Genomic DNA, 17683 nt, shown 5'->3' with positions numbered 1-17683 from the left:
GAAAAATACATAACATTGCTTAATGTTTCACGTATTACGATGTACATGAAGACACTGGAATCAGGAAGGTAGATACCCTGCAAATACACCAATGTGGCGATTATTAATGTTCAGCTTTAGACGCACAGGACATGACTTTGGTAACAAGTGTTTCCATACCTTAAGAGTATTTAGTTGCTGTTTACAGAACTTTTATAATTGTGATATGCTGTCCTCAAATAAACACATGTAATGGATAATTTCTGGATACATTTTTTAAATGCAACTGAATTCTCTATCCATTATTATAATTATACGGCCCATTCCATGTCAGAGCTTGAGTTAGTCACTGATGATGTAGCAACATTGATGCAAACTACTGCATCTGCATGTAACAACAACATTTAATGGTTCTTGGAAGAGGGACTAAGTGGCAGCACTGAAGCCAATGACTTTTAACGTCATGTCAATCCAATCCTCATGCATCATTATGAGGCCAAAAAGAATTACAATGAAAATCTCCACATGTTCTCTACAGTTGTATTTTAAAAGATTGCTGTGTTCAACCATCTTGATTGCTGGGTGGCTTGGCAGTTCTTATTAACACCTCTTCTACAAGCTTTGCTGAGTCATAATCTGATCAGAATGGATTAATTCCCAACCAGCATAGTCAATGGTGAAGGATTATGGGAGTTTTAGTTCACAACATCTGGAGGGCTAAAAGATGTAGATGCTTAACTGTTGAGTTTGGGTTCATAGTCAAAATCTCGAAAATTTAAATCTCGAAAAAAAAGCACGAATTAAAAATCTCGAAAAAAAAAATCTTCCGATTTTTCAATGCGTTTTTTTTCAAAATGGGGGTTTCATTTTTTTTATTTTACCCCTTTTTTTTACTTACCTGACCCCAAAAACACATATAAATAAATAAATAAAAAATGTGATATTTTTTTTTCGAGATTTTTAATTCGTGCTTTTTGTAATTCGAGATTTTATTTTCGGTATTTTGACCGACCACCGTTGAGTTTGACTTATTTTTAAATATTTTCATTGCCCTAAAGCTCTTCCTTTTCTGTCTGACTGACCTACACATGTGTCCAATGACGAGGAAATGGACGGGGGTCTGGCTGCCCCTGAGAAGCATGCCAATGCACTCTGCAGTCAGAACAGACAACGCTCAGACCAAGATTCTGTACACTCTTAGGAGACAATTGAAATCTCTCCCATTTGTTGAGCACAGGATAGACTTACTCAGGTGGAGAGGAGTAGCTCCCCCAAAGTCAAGATGTGGACTGAATTGCCTGAGTTCAATAATCCGACCAACCTTCCAGTCTTTAAGGAAGTCTAGATTTGCCAGCGTTACCAAAATCTGAAGTGTATCCAAAAATATAAAGATATTACACTCTTCAAAGGACACGTTGAAACACTAGACAAACACAATGATTATATAAAAAAGGATAGATGTGCTATTGGAACATGAACAAGCTGTTCCCCTATAACTATGGAACATCGTTTTGTACAGTGCATGGTCAAATCCTCTTTCTTTAGTTTCACGTAATTGACAGTAATCTGTTTTCCAAGTCATGAAAGGATTGTGATAGCGGTGCGCAGCGCTGGGGGTTTTGCCTTACTTGCACCTTTCTTTCCCGGATCTGTGAGTAAGCCCTGCTTCGGTGTCTTCTGGGTACAGGAGGCGGTCTCAATCTCTACTAAAAACCCACACCAGTGCAGAGAGCAGCGCTGTGTGTTTTGTGTGTTTGGTGCTTTGTGGTGCTTTCATGAAGCAGGAGCGACTTGTGAGCTAAGTATCAGTATGGATAACAAACTATTCTGGTCAATATGCCGGTAAGAAAAGGAAAGAGAGTTTTTGTTTCTCTCCTTTGTTTTCACCGCAAAGAAGCAATTCCAGTTATGATCTCCAATTTTTTGTCGTAACTGCCTTTTCTGCAAGGACTGTTTTCCTCTGGTTATCTAGAGGTGACAGCGGGCCGGTGGCCTTTGAACCTCTGGTAATTTAACTCTGTTTAGTTTAGAAAACAATTTCTTTGCTCTTGCTACGCAGATTTGTGTTTCGTCATTTAACTTTTCTTACCCATGGTTTGAACTATATCATTATAAAGCGCAGGAGGTGGCTGTGGGCTAATTTGGCCTTTGAACCTCCCTGCGTATAAAATGTCTTTGTACTTATGGCTTGGTGCTAATTGTTAGGATTTCAGTATACTGCCTGCATCCAGCCACAGATATTTTCTACACTCAAAGGAACCAGCAGTGTGCTCTTGAGTTCTGGCAGCAAGTTGGATGTTTGAAAAGAAGCGAAACGCCATCAATAGTAATCAGAAATCGAACCCAACTTCGGTGGGATTTGCATATTCGATTTTGAGTATTAACATGGTTGACGCCTCAGAATGTGGCAAGATTACAATGTTTCTTAAATATGCCCAAAAAAAAAATACTAGAGATCCTGCTTCAGTTATTACTCTGAAAGATCCAAGCAGTGCCATGATCATTGAGCAGAACAAATCTGTGGAGAATCCAATTGACAACAACTCTTTACTACATTTGTGTCTAAATATTCAGGTAGCGACAAACACAACAATTCAGCTTCTTAGTATGACAGAGCAAACCATAGGAAGTAATGATCCTTGCCCCATTCCGCCTTCTGACTTAGCAAAATCACATAATCGTACAACAATTGCTATGAACGTTTATTTTTCCTCACCCAAATGCCATGTGAGTTTTTCTTCAAGTGGCGCATCCTCTTTGGATGATCCAATCATTGAATCTGAGTTTATGATTTTGCTTAAAGCCTTGCTCTCATTATGTAATGTTATGTATAAAGATCAGCAAATCATAAAACAGTATCTAAACGAGATTGCATAAATGTTACTTCCTTTGTAGACTGCATCGATTCCAACATGTAATGAAGTCATTACTAATAAGCCAGATGAAACGAATACTACAGTCATTATTATTGACAATACACAGGATAGCGAATGTTCTAATGATGCTCAGGCCCATGGGAGTTTTAATGCAGCCTCACCACATCAAGAAATGGTGGTATTCGATAAGCATTTGAACCAGAGGATGCCTAATAAAAAATGTACATCAAAATCAAGGAACTGTTTAGCGGCAAAGGGGAAGGATGTTGGCGAAGTAAGGGCGGTAGACAAGGTTTGGCAGCAGCTTTTCCTAGTAGTTTGACTTGTCAGGAAACAGCAAAGGGGTTTGTCATTATTCCAAATAAGGCTCAAGAAAACAAAAAGAAAACTATGCTGGGGTATATACCTGATCTTCAGCTGAAGAATATGACCAGTCCGCAAAAAACCAGAGCGGTTGGGCACCAAGTCAATTAAGGATAATGTTTTTTGCTCAGTGAATAAAACAAAAAAGACAATATGATACCTTCCACATCAGAGGAGCACTTACACTTGGTTTGGGAGCAAGATGATGGTGGAGATAATATCAACTATACAGATATTGCTGCTTCAATAGAGGATGAAAACCGTAATTTGCTGGACATTGACCATCTCTCTTCCCAAACAAATAACGTTGCCTCAAATAAGATAAAAATAATAGATCTTTATGCAACATCAACTAGCCCTTTTTAAACCGCTCAAACGTACTAAAATTACATCATCAAGTGACTGCACTAAAAATTATTAGGACTTATGATATAATTACAAGTTGAAATCCCGCGACAATGCTGGGAAGCAAATTGGGCAGTAATTCATTTTGTATCCCCTATTATTACTGAGCTTATTGTGACTCAAGTTAACAGTTTTTTGCAGTTGGGATATGAAATGATTAAGAAGATAATGGTGAAGCCCAGGTATGAGATTATGGCAACAAAAAAAAGCTCTAAGAGGTGAGAATCTATACCAGAACATCTAATAAAGGACATTTTATCTAAGATCTGCCACTCATTCCAGGTAAAAAACCAAGCAGGCTTGGCATATAGAACTGAAGTGTGGACCTATTCAGAGTGGATGGGGTTGAGTGACTAAAGTATCCTAAGGATGTACTTATTCGATCTTGGAATTCTAATGGTTATTGGTCCTTTCAAGAGAACCCTCTGGGTGTACATCATGTAATTACGGAAGATATCTGTCTTTTACAAGACACTTGGGTAATGCAGGACTTGGTTTTGGATGGTTTTTCAATGTTTCAAAGGAAGGCATGCAAACTTGAGGAATGTTGCCCTTTCAGAGGACTGATTAGGTGATTGCAAACTATTTAAAGGCCAAAGAGTGTCTTCCTCACCAGCAATCAGAGCAGGTGCTAGCTGTTATGGTGGAATTGTCTTTGAAACATGGAAATAGTTTTATCCTTCTCCTAAATATCTGTAACCCATCCGGGAATGCTAAGTTCAATCAGATAATTGAGCAGCTGGAACTCCTGATTACAGCATGGAGAGCTATTTACCCGGGTGAAGATTACTACATAATAGGCAACCTTAATTTTCTTTGACCAAGATATAAAGGAAATGAAGTAACAGTCTGTCAAGATGACTCGTATATGATGAACCAATTTGATGTATGATTTCTAGGAACATCTGAAGAGGAAATGAGATATGACAGTAGCTGTACGCTTTTTTTTCCCAAGCATATAAATTATTCCAACTAGTAAATGTTAGGGGTGAAGAACTGTACTACACTTGGTCAAATGGTGTACAACATTCGTGGATTGATTTTATTCTAACTGCAAATAATGTTTTTTATGAATGTTAGTCATTTCCAATTTTTTCCCATTGATCTTAGTGACCATGTTGTATTTGAATTTACTCTTGTTTTAAAGGTTGATTTATCCCATAATCAACTGACTGGAGCGATCAATATTAGTAGCGGAGGCAATAGAGTAAGGTATTAGTAATGTGACTAAGATTGTTACTAAATTGTTATCTCTCTTAGTGAAAGGAAATGTAATGAATTTTACTAATATTAAGTAATTTTACTATATTATTTATTCGTTTAATTCAAATGTTGTCTGAGAACAAAGGAAAAAAATCCTCATTGCAAAGGAAATATATCAGAAAATGTATGACAATAAGGTTGCGTTAAAAAGAAGCAGTTTATGGAGGTTATATGATGGGTCAAAAAATGTACACGGTGAGGGGGATAAAATTGACAGCATTAAAAAGATAAGATCATATTTTAAAAATTGGTATAAAATGCATAAGAGCACTATTGCTTCAGCTCAGTGGAAAGCTATGTGGTCAGTTTTAAGGGATAAGGATATGAAAAAGTTCTGGTATATGTTCCATACATTTTATGTAAACCATTCCACAGTGAAAGAAACACATCTTATTTCGTCTAAGAGATGGGAGGATTACATTTTAGCTCTTTATTTTAGAGAGAATGAACATGAAAAAAATGGCTTTTATCAAACTTTGGAAGATAAAGAAATGTTCATATGCACGCAGTAGGATATGATATGATATGATATGGGATTTATAACACGACGATACACAAGTGTTTCAAGGTGCAACGAGGCAAGGGAGAGGAACAAAGGGAGGACGGACAAAGATCCTACTAGGCCAGGTGTCATTCAGATAACACAAGTGTGTGGGAAGGGGGAAGCAACAGTGCATTTGGTGGGAAAGATGATAACAATAAGTAAATAAACAGCCAGCATGTGGCAAGTGCATGGGTAAGTGCGGGCATCAGGTGTCAAGGGCTGGTAGGGGGACTGTAGGGATACAGAACAGTCCCCAAGTGCGGGGGTTGCCAGGTGGGCAGTGCAAGTGTGTGATGCTGGCAGGAGAAGGACCTGGGCCCGAGATCAGATAGTGTCCAGGTAGCCAGTGCAGTGCTGGTTACAGCCAGGAGGTCAGCAGAGGAGAGCGGGAGAAAAGGCGGAAGCAAAGACAAAGGTTTTGAGGTGCTTCCGGAACCAGAGATGGTTCTCCTCAAGTTTAAGGGATGCATGGAGGCTGTTCCAGAGGGAGGCCCAGCCGAAGAAAGAGATCTACCACCAACTCGTTGCTTGGAGAAGCGACTGACCCTGAGGGAGTTGGAGGCGGATGAGCGAAGAGCTCGAGAAGGAAGATATTTAGGAAGAGAGAGTTGAAGGTATTGATGCCCCAGGCCCCAGAAGGCTTTGTGAACGATGCAGAGGGTTTTGAACTTAATCCTTGCAGCCACTGGGAGCCAGTGCAGAGATTTCAGTCCTGGAGAGATACGATCCCTGGGCTTGAGGCCAAGGACAAGTCTCACAGTCCTGTTCTGGATAAGTTGCAGAGGGCGGAGAGTAGAAGCAGGCAGATTTAGAAAGAGGCTGTTACAATAGTCCAGCCTAGAGAGAACCCGAGCTTTAGAGACAGTGAGCTTCTGAGGGAATGAGAGGAAAGGAAGAATACCTCTGAGGAGGCGCAGCTGGTAGTGTGACTTCTAAGAGACGTCAGAGATGTGAGGAGAGAAGGAGACTGTGGAGTCGAAGATGACCCTGATGTTTCTAGCTTTGCAGGTGGGAGCAGGGTGAGGGCCAAGAGAGGCCGGCCAGAGAACTACAGGGAAACAGGGAGCGGGAGTGCCGATGAGGAGAATCTCAGTCTTACTGGCATTAAGGCAGAGGTCATTGGTGGCCCACCACTCCTGGATAGCAGATAGACAGTCACAGATGAGTGAAGGAGAGGAGGAGGACAAGGGTAGCCTGAAAATGAGCTGGGTGTACTCCGCATAGCACTGAAAGTTGGGGCATAGAGCAGTGATGTGGTGGGCAAGGAGTGCCAGCTATTGGTTGAACAGCAAAGGAGAGGGGCTAGACCCCTGGGGGACACCACAGGTAGAGATAAAGATGGCAGAGAGGAAGGACCCAAGTTGGAACTGGGAGGGTCGGTCGGAGAGGAAAGAAGTCAGCCACACCAGGGCCTGACCATTGATACCCAGGTTATCACGGAGATGGTTGAGCAGGATGGCATGGCTGACAGTGTCAAAGGCAGAAGAGAGATAAGCAAGCTGAGGACGCAGGGGGTGTAGGAGTCAAGGTTGGAGAGCAGATCTTCACAGATGTTCAGGAGAGCAGTTTCCATGCTTTTGGCAGCTCTGAAGCCAAACTGATGGTTATGAAGACAACCAACAGATTCAGTGTGGAGATTAAGCTGGGAGATGGCCAGTTTCTCCAGGAGCTTGACCAGGAAGGCAGTGATGGAGATTGAGAGATAGTTAGCTGGGTAGGAGAGGTCGCAGAGGGTTTCTTAAGAAGAAGGTACACAAGGGAGTGCTTCAGGGGGCATGGGAAGACTCCAGTGGTGAAGAAGTGATTGCAGAAATCAGCCAGGGCAGGAGCCAGGGAGTCAATGTGGTCCTTGATAGTTTTGGAGGAACAGGGGTGAACCTGTTTCGATGAGACTTTCATAGATCAGACTTGTCTAGAAATCTCATCAGTGGAGAACAGGGGAAAGGCAGAGAAGGAGGGAGGAGAGGTGGCTGCAGAATGGCCAGGTGAAGAGCAGGGAGTAGGGGGAGGGAGGGGATAGGAGGAGAGAGAGGACAGGATGTCCTGAGTTTTAGAGATGAAGTGAGAAGCCAGTGCCATGCAGAGGGCCTGGGAAGGGACAGTAGAGGTAGAGACTGCAGCAGGATTGGCCAGTTCCATGCAGATTTTAAAGAGTTCAGCCAAGTTGTTAGATGCCGCAGGGACACAGGCTTGTATATGAGCTCTCTTCTTTGTCAGAGGATGTACATGTAGCACACCATTTCGTCTCGGCTACCCTGCACTTGCGTTTTGGGGTGACGAGGTCTGAGTCTTACCAGGAGTTGCACTTGGCTTTGGGCTTCAGGCGGATTCCCATGACAGGGGCAAGGATATCAAGAGTATCAGATATAGCAGAGTGGAGCATGGAGAAGGCTGTGTCAGGGTGAAAGTCAGCCAAAGGGGGCGGTAAGGGTGAGAAGGTGGCAGCAAAAGCCTCAGCTGACACGCGCTTCATGGGTCGGATGACCGAGAAGGTGGGTGGCAGTGATGGTGGTGGCTTGGCCTCAGGGGTAGGGAGGGTGAGGTGGGCGGAGAGGAGACAGTGATCAGTCCAAGAGAGAGGAGTGGAGAGAGGAACAGAGGAACAGAGAGGGGAAGGTCTAAGGAGATCAGAGCATCCAGAAGGTGCCCTGCAGAGTGAGTCGGACCGATAGGGAGATATTAAAAAAATATAAAAGAGCAAAACCTTCTAAGCCTCCGGGACCAGATGGCTTGCCAAATGTATTATTTAAAGCTCACCCTCAAACAAATATGGGCGCAAATTTTGTTCAGTATGTTTCAGAGTATTGTGAAAATAGGCGAAATACCAGAATCTTAGAAACAGTTGATCCTAATGTATAAGAAAAAGGCCCTAGGGATGCTCCTGGAAATTATAGAATACTGGCCATGATAGACTCTAGTGCTAAGATGCTCTGCAAGTTATTATTACAATACATTAATACATGGTTAGAGAAAGATAATATCCTAAGTATCCAACAGTTAGGATTCAGAAAGGGTTTTAGTACTGTCACAAACCTATCGATTTGAATGTATTTTATTTCTAGCACCCTGTTGGATCGAAGTAAGAACCTCTATATTTGTTTTATTGATTTTAGAAAGGTTTTTGACACTGTCAATTGCCAAACATTATGGGAAAAAATTGGATCACACAAACTGCATTAGCAAATCTTATATTTTGTCAAAGCACTCTATTTGAATAACAGGGTTCATATTAGAATAAAACAAAAAGGTATTTAAGTGAACAATTCCAGGTTATCCATGGGTTAAAACAAGGTTTTATGTTAGCTCCTACTTTTTAAAAATATTTATTTAGCTGATTTGGGAACCTCTCTACAGAACTCTAATAATAATCAGCCACAAATTGCGCAATGTTCAAAGGCATGGCTTTCATACGTGGATTATATAGTTATTGATGACCAAACAGCCTTAGGACTACAGAACAGTTCACAGTCTTTGGAAAGCTTCTCCTTGGAAAATGGTTTGAGCATAAATTTAGGAAAAAATAAGATTATGATGATTAAGACAAATAGACGAAACATAAAAAAAATACAATTGAACTTTACAAGGGGAGACGATCGAGGAGGTATCGCGTTATGTATACCTTGGTGTACTTATAACTAATAATATGAACAAGGAGACCCTCTCCAAACCCATTACTGATAGGTTAGTTATAAAGTTTAAAGCTATAAGAGCTTTTATACAAAAGTCAGTAGGGCAGTCAACTAAGGGTTTGTTAGAACTGAATAAAACTTGTGTGGTACCAGCTATCCCATATGGCCTTAGATATATACTTCCTGAAAGAAACAGTTTGGTTAAGCCTTATGGAGAGAAGATGATGGCTTATGGCATTAGGATTGCCACAATGTGTTCCTGTAGAAGCTATTTGCAGTGAGCTGGAGATTATTTCCTTAACTACTAGCAAAATGATATTGGCATGGAATGTTTATATTAAAAACCTAATGAGCCAGGATAAAACTAAATCCCTATATGCACATTTTCTAAATCAGCAGGGTCTTTTTGTGAGTTCAGTAGCTCTGAAAGAATGTTGAAAAGACATTGGCACCTTTCGGATGAACATAGGGTGTATGTGTGAAGTTACTGAAAATGTGGCTACCACATTTAAAGAAATAAAAATCAAAGCAGCCATTTGGGATAGAAATTAAAGATGTACTCATCTGTCACTGTCCAGCCCAACTGATCAAAGATGCAGCTAGGGATCTAGCTCCTTTCATATCTAAGCCTATTAATGCCTCATTCACTTCTGGTACCATCCCTAACAACCTTCAAGAATCATGGGCGCTCCCATTGCTAAAAAAACAAACCTTGGATCCATCACTACCAACCAATTACCGACCCATCACAACAGTAGCCTTCCTCTTAAAAATGTTAGATAAGGTTGCATACCTACAAATTCAGAACTATCTGCAACTTCACCACCTGTTAGGAGCCCGCCAATCAGGTTTCCATCCACAACACGGAATGGAAACCGCACTTATCGACCCAAATTGATGAGCTAAGGGACAAGGGGAAATCAGCTCTCCTCCTCCTCCTCGACCTCTCAGCTGCATTTGCCCTTGTGGACCACAAGGTCCTATGCAGCCATCTAGACTCAGCTGTGCACTTCTCCAAAAGAGTCCATAGTCTGGATTGAATCATTCTTAAGCGATAGGACCATAAGGGTCTTCTCCCCTTCAGCAGCTGCGGAACCCATTCCCAGCATCTGCAGAGTGCCCCAGTGATCATGTGTCTCTCCTACGTTTTATAACATATTCTCTAAGCCCCTTTTCGATGATTTGGACTATCTTGGTATCACCTACACTAACTATGCAGATGATACACAGATTCCCCTCCCATTACGTCAAGGATTTGGCCTTGGTGAATAGAGTTTATCTCATCATCCAGGTATGGATGGCAACTCATGGTCTATGCCTGAATAATGACAAAACAGAGCTCATCATCCTGGGTACATCCACCAACGTCAAAAAACTAGGCCATGAATATACCTCCTGTATAATCGATGGCAACCTTATCAAAGTTGCCAGCGAGGTAAAAAAAAACGGCTTCCACCTCGACTCCACTCTTACCTTCACTAAACAAGTCAATGCCATGGCTTCTGCTACCTCCTACACATGCAAACTCATCAGAACAGGCAAACATTTCTCTCCAATAACAGTTGTATCACCCTGGCCAGAGCCCTGATCCTGTCCAAACTGGACTACTGTAATGCCCTCTATATCAGTTCCAATAAATTTACTATCAAGAGAATCTAAATACTTCAAAATAACGCCCTCAGACCAGTCCTTGGTGTAGCAAGGAGAGAACATATCTCCGAGATCAGGCAACAAACCAATTGGCTCTCTACCAACGACAACATCCGGCTTAAAACTGCCTCTCTCATTCACAAATCCCAGAACAATGCCGCACCCAGTTATCTCTCTCTGAGAGATTCCATTGGAGGTCCTCTACCAGACCCTCTAGACTAAATAATACTAACTGCCTTACTAGTCCTAGATTTAAATTATCGAAGGTTGGGGGTAGCAGCTTTCCTGTCAAAGGAGCCGAGATTTGGAATTTCATGCAGCCCCCCTCAGAGCGTATCAACCCTACCAGAACTTAGGATTCAACTGCATCAACTGGTTTAAGTCAACAGACCTTTAAAATGCACCTCCTCGCCACATGGCAAACAGTCTTCTAGATATTATTACTATGATTTAACCTGCTTATGCCTTTGTTTTCTGCCTACGATAACTTGCAACTGCCATTTCTGTGCCTTACATTGATCCTTTACCTGCCATGTTTATTCTCTTTGTAACTTAAGCTGTGAACTCCTTTGTTTACAGTTAGCTGTACCTTATTTTTGTCTGTGATAACGTGTACCTGCTACCCTTTGCCATATGTAACTTATTTCTGTAACCTAAGCTGTGAATTTCCATGTAACCTCTGTGCCCTGATACCTTCGGGTCTGGTGCGCAATACAAATAAATAAACAAACAAACAAACAAACATCTAGCTAATAAACAAAGCTATGTTGAATACTCCAGACAATCCATTCATTTTGATTCTCCTTGTACATATATAAAAAATGAGTAAAATCCGGAAGTTAGACTTTTTGAATGCTTCTTAGGTTTAATCAACTTCCTACGCTTGCGAATTTTGGTGCTTGGAAGAATATTCCTTATCAGGATTGTCTGTGTAGATTATGTAAAATGCAATCTAAAACCCCTAGACATTTGATTACCAAGTGTAATAAGCTAAAGATGTTATATGGAATGGCTTATGATGCCCAAGCACATGCCTAGAACTCTATTCACACCGATCAATTCTGGTCTAATGTATTTATGGGAGAACATTTGGTCATGAATTTTAGTTTGTATTTTTTGTGCAAAGAAATAGTTAAAAAACTAGAGGAATTTCATTTTTAGCTGAAATGTTTTCTATAAATGTATTTTTATGACATGAATTTGTGTATAAAGTGTATATGGTATTTGTTTCTTGTTAATGCGTAAATGTGCAAAAGGTTTTATTTAACCAATACATTCAATAATAAAATTAAAAAAAATAAAGAAAGTAGTCATAGAAAAAAACGGTTGCTGATAGCAGAATCAGAAACTGGTAAATCAAGTCCCCAAAGCAGATGTACTATTTATTGTTGCACTTGTCTAAATTCATGTTTTGCTATGCGTGTTTTGTATCATAATAACATGACAAGTACACTATTCTCAAAACAATTGTTTATTGTGTGGCATTCCGATGGGCATCGCTCAAGCTGTTTCTCTGAAGGCCCTCTGCCCAGCTGTGCTTTATCAAGGTGATCCCAAAAGAGAGCCATTATTTCCAGAGTGAATCCAATATTTCATTAATCATAAATCATAGATGCTTTGTTTAAAGCAAAAAAGGAATAACCCAAACAAAATAATTAAAATTTTTTATAATATAAAGTATAATTAATAGAAACATAATTTCTGCTGCCAACTGTCCACAGAACCTCCACACTTGCTTTACCTCCATACAAACATAGTGTGACTTGTGGGGAACATATTTAATTTCATGACCATTCATTTCACCTGGCGTTCCTCACCTTGAGGAGATAAGACTTCTGTGCAAACCCGCTGATCTCCACCTTGCAGTTGATCTTCACCCCAGCTCTGGCCAGGCCACTTTCGGGGAGTCCATTCAGAATCAGGGCCTCGTAGTTGTACTGATAGGTTTTGCTTTCACTGAGGACAGGTTCTGGAAGTTAGACAGAGGAACAAACACTGATGTGAACCGTTCATTTCCCATGCTCAAGCACTCCATATGCAGACAACTACACCACTTACACACCACACTTTTAAAATCCTTTCCTTTAGACATCAAATTTCAGATCCCTACACCTCTAAAACAATTTACATGCCAAAGGCCTGACTAGTACATCCTAACAATATGGGCCCACCAGGCTCCCATCCGGGCACAAATGCCTTTATGTGGCACCTAGACCACTTTAAAAACAGACCCACACAAGAGCTCAGGGTACCCATGGTCTGCACGCACAAACCCACCAGCAACGGTATCTTACATTTTCCCTCTCTTACCACTAACATAACCCATCTTCCTTCTTTTTCAGATCTACCAGACCTGGAGACCATACTTATGGCAGCGGTGTGTGGTATAGATCCCAGTAACATAACATAAAAAACATATTCACTGACACCACAAACAATTGTACTAAGTGCACTTATATCCGAAGAAGTACTTACCATAGTTGTACTGCTCGCTGCCTGTGTGGAGAGAGAAAAAAGGGAGTGATGAGAAATACCCTAGAATTCTATCATGTGAACCCCTCAGTCAAATACCAGGGGTGGAAACTTTAGAGAAAAGAAGAGCCAACTTACCCACAAGGGTGAGCAGAAGTGCTAGTATGATTCCCCTCATGGTGGCGTTGAATGTCGTCCAGGGGTTGTGCTCCCGCTTTTATAGTGGAAGATGGGCCACATGTGCCAACTTGCACTCGTTATTTTGGCAAGTGGTTAACTTCTTATCAGGATGGGAAAATATTGTCTTATCTGTGATGGCATCCACGTTGATAAAACTAAGAAAGGACTATTACATCTGATTTATTTTGTGGACATGTAGTAAACGTGTTTTTGGCAGGTTGGACTACAGCTGCAGGTCAGGTCGTGATAACTTTGCTCTGGTCATTCTGACTCGGCCCGAAAGATCCTATCACCCTGGGATGATTAAATAGAAAGCCTAGTGTTGTTTGTTCCAATAACTACTTAGCTCTGTGCCAAAGCCACCCTGCGTTCTCTCTGAATGCTTATTTCCTATCCTGGGCCATGAGCTAACCTAATGCTGCGCCTTCATATATCGATTTCCCCGCTCCAAATACAAACATATGCAGTAGTTCAAGTATGTGCATTCATTGTATTAGGACCACCAGATTCATAATAATCTAATAGCTTCATCGTCGCATGTCCTCTGCAGCCATTAGGTACATTTAACTTCCAGCTATTACTTGCACCACCATATATTGATCTATGTGACAGTTATTAATCTTCACACAAATGTGCAGCTGACATTTTCAGCACAAACAAAACATTCTGTTTCAATGTATTTTGCGTGTCTGTCTTGAAGAAGAAAAATACAGCTGGATGAAACGAGAAGCCATGAGAATATAGGTTGCAATGTCTGAAAGGGAATGCAGAATAAAAAGCAAAACAAAATACTTATTTAAGAAGACTAGGGTTTATGTATTGTACACTGGCCTGCTGTAGTTTTAGAGGTTCATTTTGAATTGCATCTATGCATGCTGGTAAAATGGAGGTCCTCTTTGGCACAGAGGAGATTTTACCCACACGCTTGCTAAATGCAGACTCAGCTTTTGTTTATGAAAGTTCACACACGCAGCCAATTTCAATTTTAACCTGACTTCAAACAGAATGATGATAAGAGTGTTTGAGTTTATTTGGAAAGTGAGAGTGCAGCTCTTCTGGCATCTTTAGGAGGTGTATGTAGTCACTCCAGAGAGTCCAGAGTTTGATCGCTTTGTGAAAACCTCTTTGATGACACCATCTATTCTTTGCTTGAACATACTGGATGCAATGGATTTGAAAGTCTTTGCACGTTTCTGCACTGGGGATGGAGGGTAATGCATGATCAAGATTGTGAATTGTCATGTGTGTTTCTGTGTTTCTCTGTTGCCTGTAGAGTTGCTCTGTGCTGGGGGTCCCATTTACATGCAGGAGGGCAGGCAGTGTTTGATAGTTTAGAGTCTGCGCAGCAGTACTGGTGTCTTCAAGGTACTGAACATGCTTGTGCATGTGTCTGGACTGTGAAGAGGTTGCACGCCTTTCTCCGCACTGCTGCCCCAGAAGCTGCAAGTACGCGTTGCTTCATAGGTCTGGACTTACCTCTTGCGAATGGTAACCATGAACATCAAAGGGCGTTGCTTGTACCTATTTTTTTCAGTTATTTCGACCTGAGACGTGGGTTGTAACAATGTCACACCATTTTGGCGATTCTGGCAACTATGCTGGCTAATCTTTGGTTTAGTTTGGTAATTGTGTGTTGGAATGGGTATAGTTTGCCTTTGGGTGTACACCTCTAGTTATTAGTTGTGTTTTTAAGTCTCATCGGTCACAGCATATGTTGTCCGTGTTGTATACCTTTGTATTGATGCATTCCATGTTGTTGCATTTACGGTCTTTAACAGAATTGGTATATTGCTTAGTCTTTATCAAACCGCCATTGGATCCCATCTGAGGTTCACTGATAACCAACGCGTTAAATCACAATTTATGTTTATGGGAGTCTGTAGTGCTCCATTAAACATGGAATAGCATAGACGTGTGTCGGCGCCGCTTAAGTGTCCCAACCAGCATGTCCTGGTTTGGGAGATGGACATCCATGAACGATATTAATGGAAATGGAAACATGTGCACAGAACCCATTAGACAATACTGTAGACTAATCCTAACGTTGTTTCTGAAATCTGCCTTGTCTAAAATACCAACATCTCTTGGTGGCTTTATGGCCATGATTACATGCAACAATCGCTTGTGGGCCCATACAAATGTACATGTTTGTGAATAAAACTCAAATCACACACAAATTTGTCAAACGCAGTTGTATTTCTTTCCTTGTGTATGCAACGTGGACCTTTTATTACTAGCGCAAGTCCTGCTTCGACTGGTGTGGTAGATTAGAGAAAGGTAAATGGGGTGATTTTTATGCCTGTCTGACACACCAACACAACTGTTTGCTAGGGAGGATAGTTCAGCAGCATCGTGTTCGGCTTGGAAGCAAGACGAAATGGAGCAAGATCCCCAGGTCCGCGCCTAGAAACTCCTGGGTATTAAGCGTGTTATAAATAACCTATCATATCATATCATATCACCACATCAAATCTAGGTGCATTCTCCCACTGCTGTGTTTTTCAAATCTTGGTGCATTTCCACTACTGGGTGTTCCATATCTTCGTGTTTTTCCCACTGCTGTGCGTCTCTGGTTGTTTGTATTTTGCCTTACTGTGTGAGTCGGCCTAATATTGCATTTCGCCTGATTGTGCTAGTTATGCTATTATTTTTTTTCACCTGATCGTGCTTCTTGGTCTAGAACTGCATGTTGCCTGATTGAATAGGTTATCCTAATTTCGGATCTAGCCTGACTGTGTTAAAACTGCATTTCACCTGATTGAGTAGGGTAGACCAATCCTAAAAAGCCTTCTGCCGATCCGTCCTTGCTGGCTAACTATTGCCTGATCTCCATCACTCCTTTCCTGGGCAAGCTCCTGGAGAAAAATGGCCATCTCCCAGCTAAACATTCACACTGAATCTGTTGGCTATCTCCATGACCATCAATCTGGCTTCAGAGCAGCAAGAGGCATGGAAACTGCTCTCCTGAACACCTGTGAAGATCTGCTCTCCAACCTTAACTCCAGCTCTCAAACTGTCCTCATCCTCCTTGATCTTTCTTCTGCCTTTGACACGATCAATCAAGCCACCCTGATCAATCACCTCAGCGTGAACCTTGGCATCATGGGTCAGGCGCTGGAGTGGCTGATCTCCTTCCTCTTGGACTAACCCTCCCAGGTCCAGCTAGGGTCCTTTCTCTCCACCACCTCTCTTTACACATGCAATGTTCCTAAGTGCTCTATCCTTTCGCCCTGGCTCTTGAATGTCTATCTGGCCCCTAGACTCATCTGATCTCTACTTTCTCCTCTAACTTTCAGTGTTAAGCGGATGACACACAGTTCTCTTTCAGACTACCCTCATCCTCCTCTCCCTCCTCGCTAACTCCTGACTGTATATCCGCTATTCAGGGATGCCGGTCCTCTAACGATCTCTGCCTTAATGCCAATAAGACAGAGATTCCTCTCATTGGGACCCCTGCTCCACTTTTCCTCTCGCTTTCTGGTTGCCCTTCTTCGGCCCCTTTCCCTCACCCTCATGTGAGGCAAAAAACCTTGGTGTCATCTTCAACTCCACTCTCTCCTTCTCTCCTCACATTACAGACCTTGCCAAGAAGGCCCACTTCCAGCTGTACCTCCTTAGAGGTATTCTACCTTTCCTCACCTTCCCCCAGAAACTCACTGTCTCCAGAGCTCAGGTTCTCTCCAGGCTGCACTATTTCTCATTCTTCCCAACTCACATTTTGCCCTCTTCAACTAATCCAGCACAGGGCTTTGAGACTTATTCTTGGCCTCAAGCTCAGGGATCGCATTTTGCCTGCTCGGAAATCTCTCCACTGACTCCTGGTGGCAGCGAGAAGCAAATTCAAGACCCTATGCATCATCCACAAGGCTTTCTGGGGCTGTGGACTTCACTATATCCAATTCTCTTTTCCTAAATGCCTTTATACCAGAGTCCTCCACTCAGCTTCCTCCATCTCTTTGCGCGTCAGATGCTTCTCCAAGCAGAGAGTGGGGAGTAGAGTAGATCCATATCCTCTGCAGGTGCCTCTCTCTGGACTGGCCTCCCTGCCCCTCTCAGACTTGAGCCAGACCACCTGAAGTTCCAGAAGATGCGGAAGACCTTTCTTTACTCCTCTTCCTTCTCTCTCCCTCTCCCCTGCTAATGTATCTGTCTGCTCATCCTGACTGGCTGCGTGGTTGCCCTCAGAGTCACACAGGGTACCATGCCCCCCTCATTCAGTCCCCCTTCACTGCCTCCTGGCCCACCCAGCACTCCCGTTGAGGGACTACACCCCTGTAGTCCTTTACCATCCTTGCACTTACTCTGAGCCCTGCTGCCCTGAC

At 42.1% G+C, this 17683-nt stretch overlaps 1 protein-coding gene across 1 annotated transcript in view; it reads right to left on the bottom strand.

The window, feature by feature from the left end:
- Positions 1-13373, bottom strand: part of LOC138540808 (vitellogenin-A2-like) — a 67262-nt gene extending 53889 nt beyond the window's left edge. The window contains exons 1-3 of the mRNA XM_069641711.1: positions 13320-13373; positions 13185-13205; positions 12527-12678 (exon numbers count right to left, since the gene is read on the bottom strand). Of these exons, the coding sequence (XP_069497812.1) occupies positions 12527-12678; positions 13185-13205; positions 13320-13359 (213 nt within the window). The 5' untranslated portion in view covers positions 13360-13373. The remainder of the gene's footprint in view (positions 1-12526; positions 12679-13184; positions 13206-13319) is intronic.
- Positions 13374-17683: the final 4310 nt, after the last annotated feature.

This window comes from Ambystoma mexicanum, chromosome 1q, assembly GCF_040938575.1.
Source record: "Ambystoma mexicanum isolate Mex_15411 chromosome 1q, UKY_AmexF1_1, whole genome shotgun sequence".
Classification (NCBI taxonomy): domain Eukaryota; kingdom Metazoa; phylum Chordata; class Amphibia; order Caudata; family Ambystomatidae; genus Ambystoma; species Ambystoma mexicanum.
The sequence above is the reverse complement of the archived record's forward strand: the minus strand, read 5'-3'. Positions and strand labels throughout refer to the sequence as shown.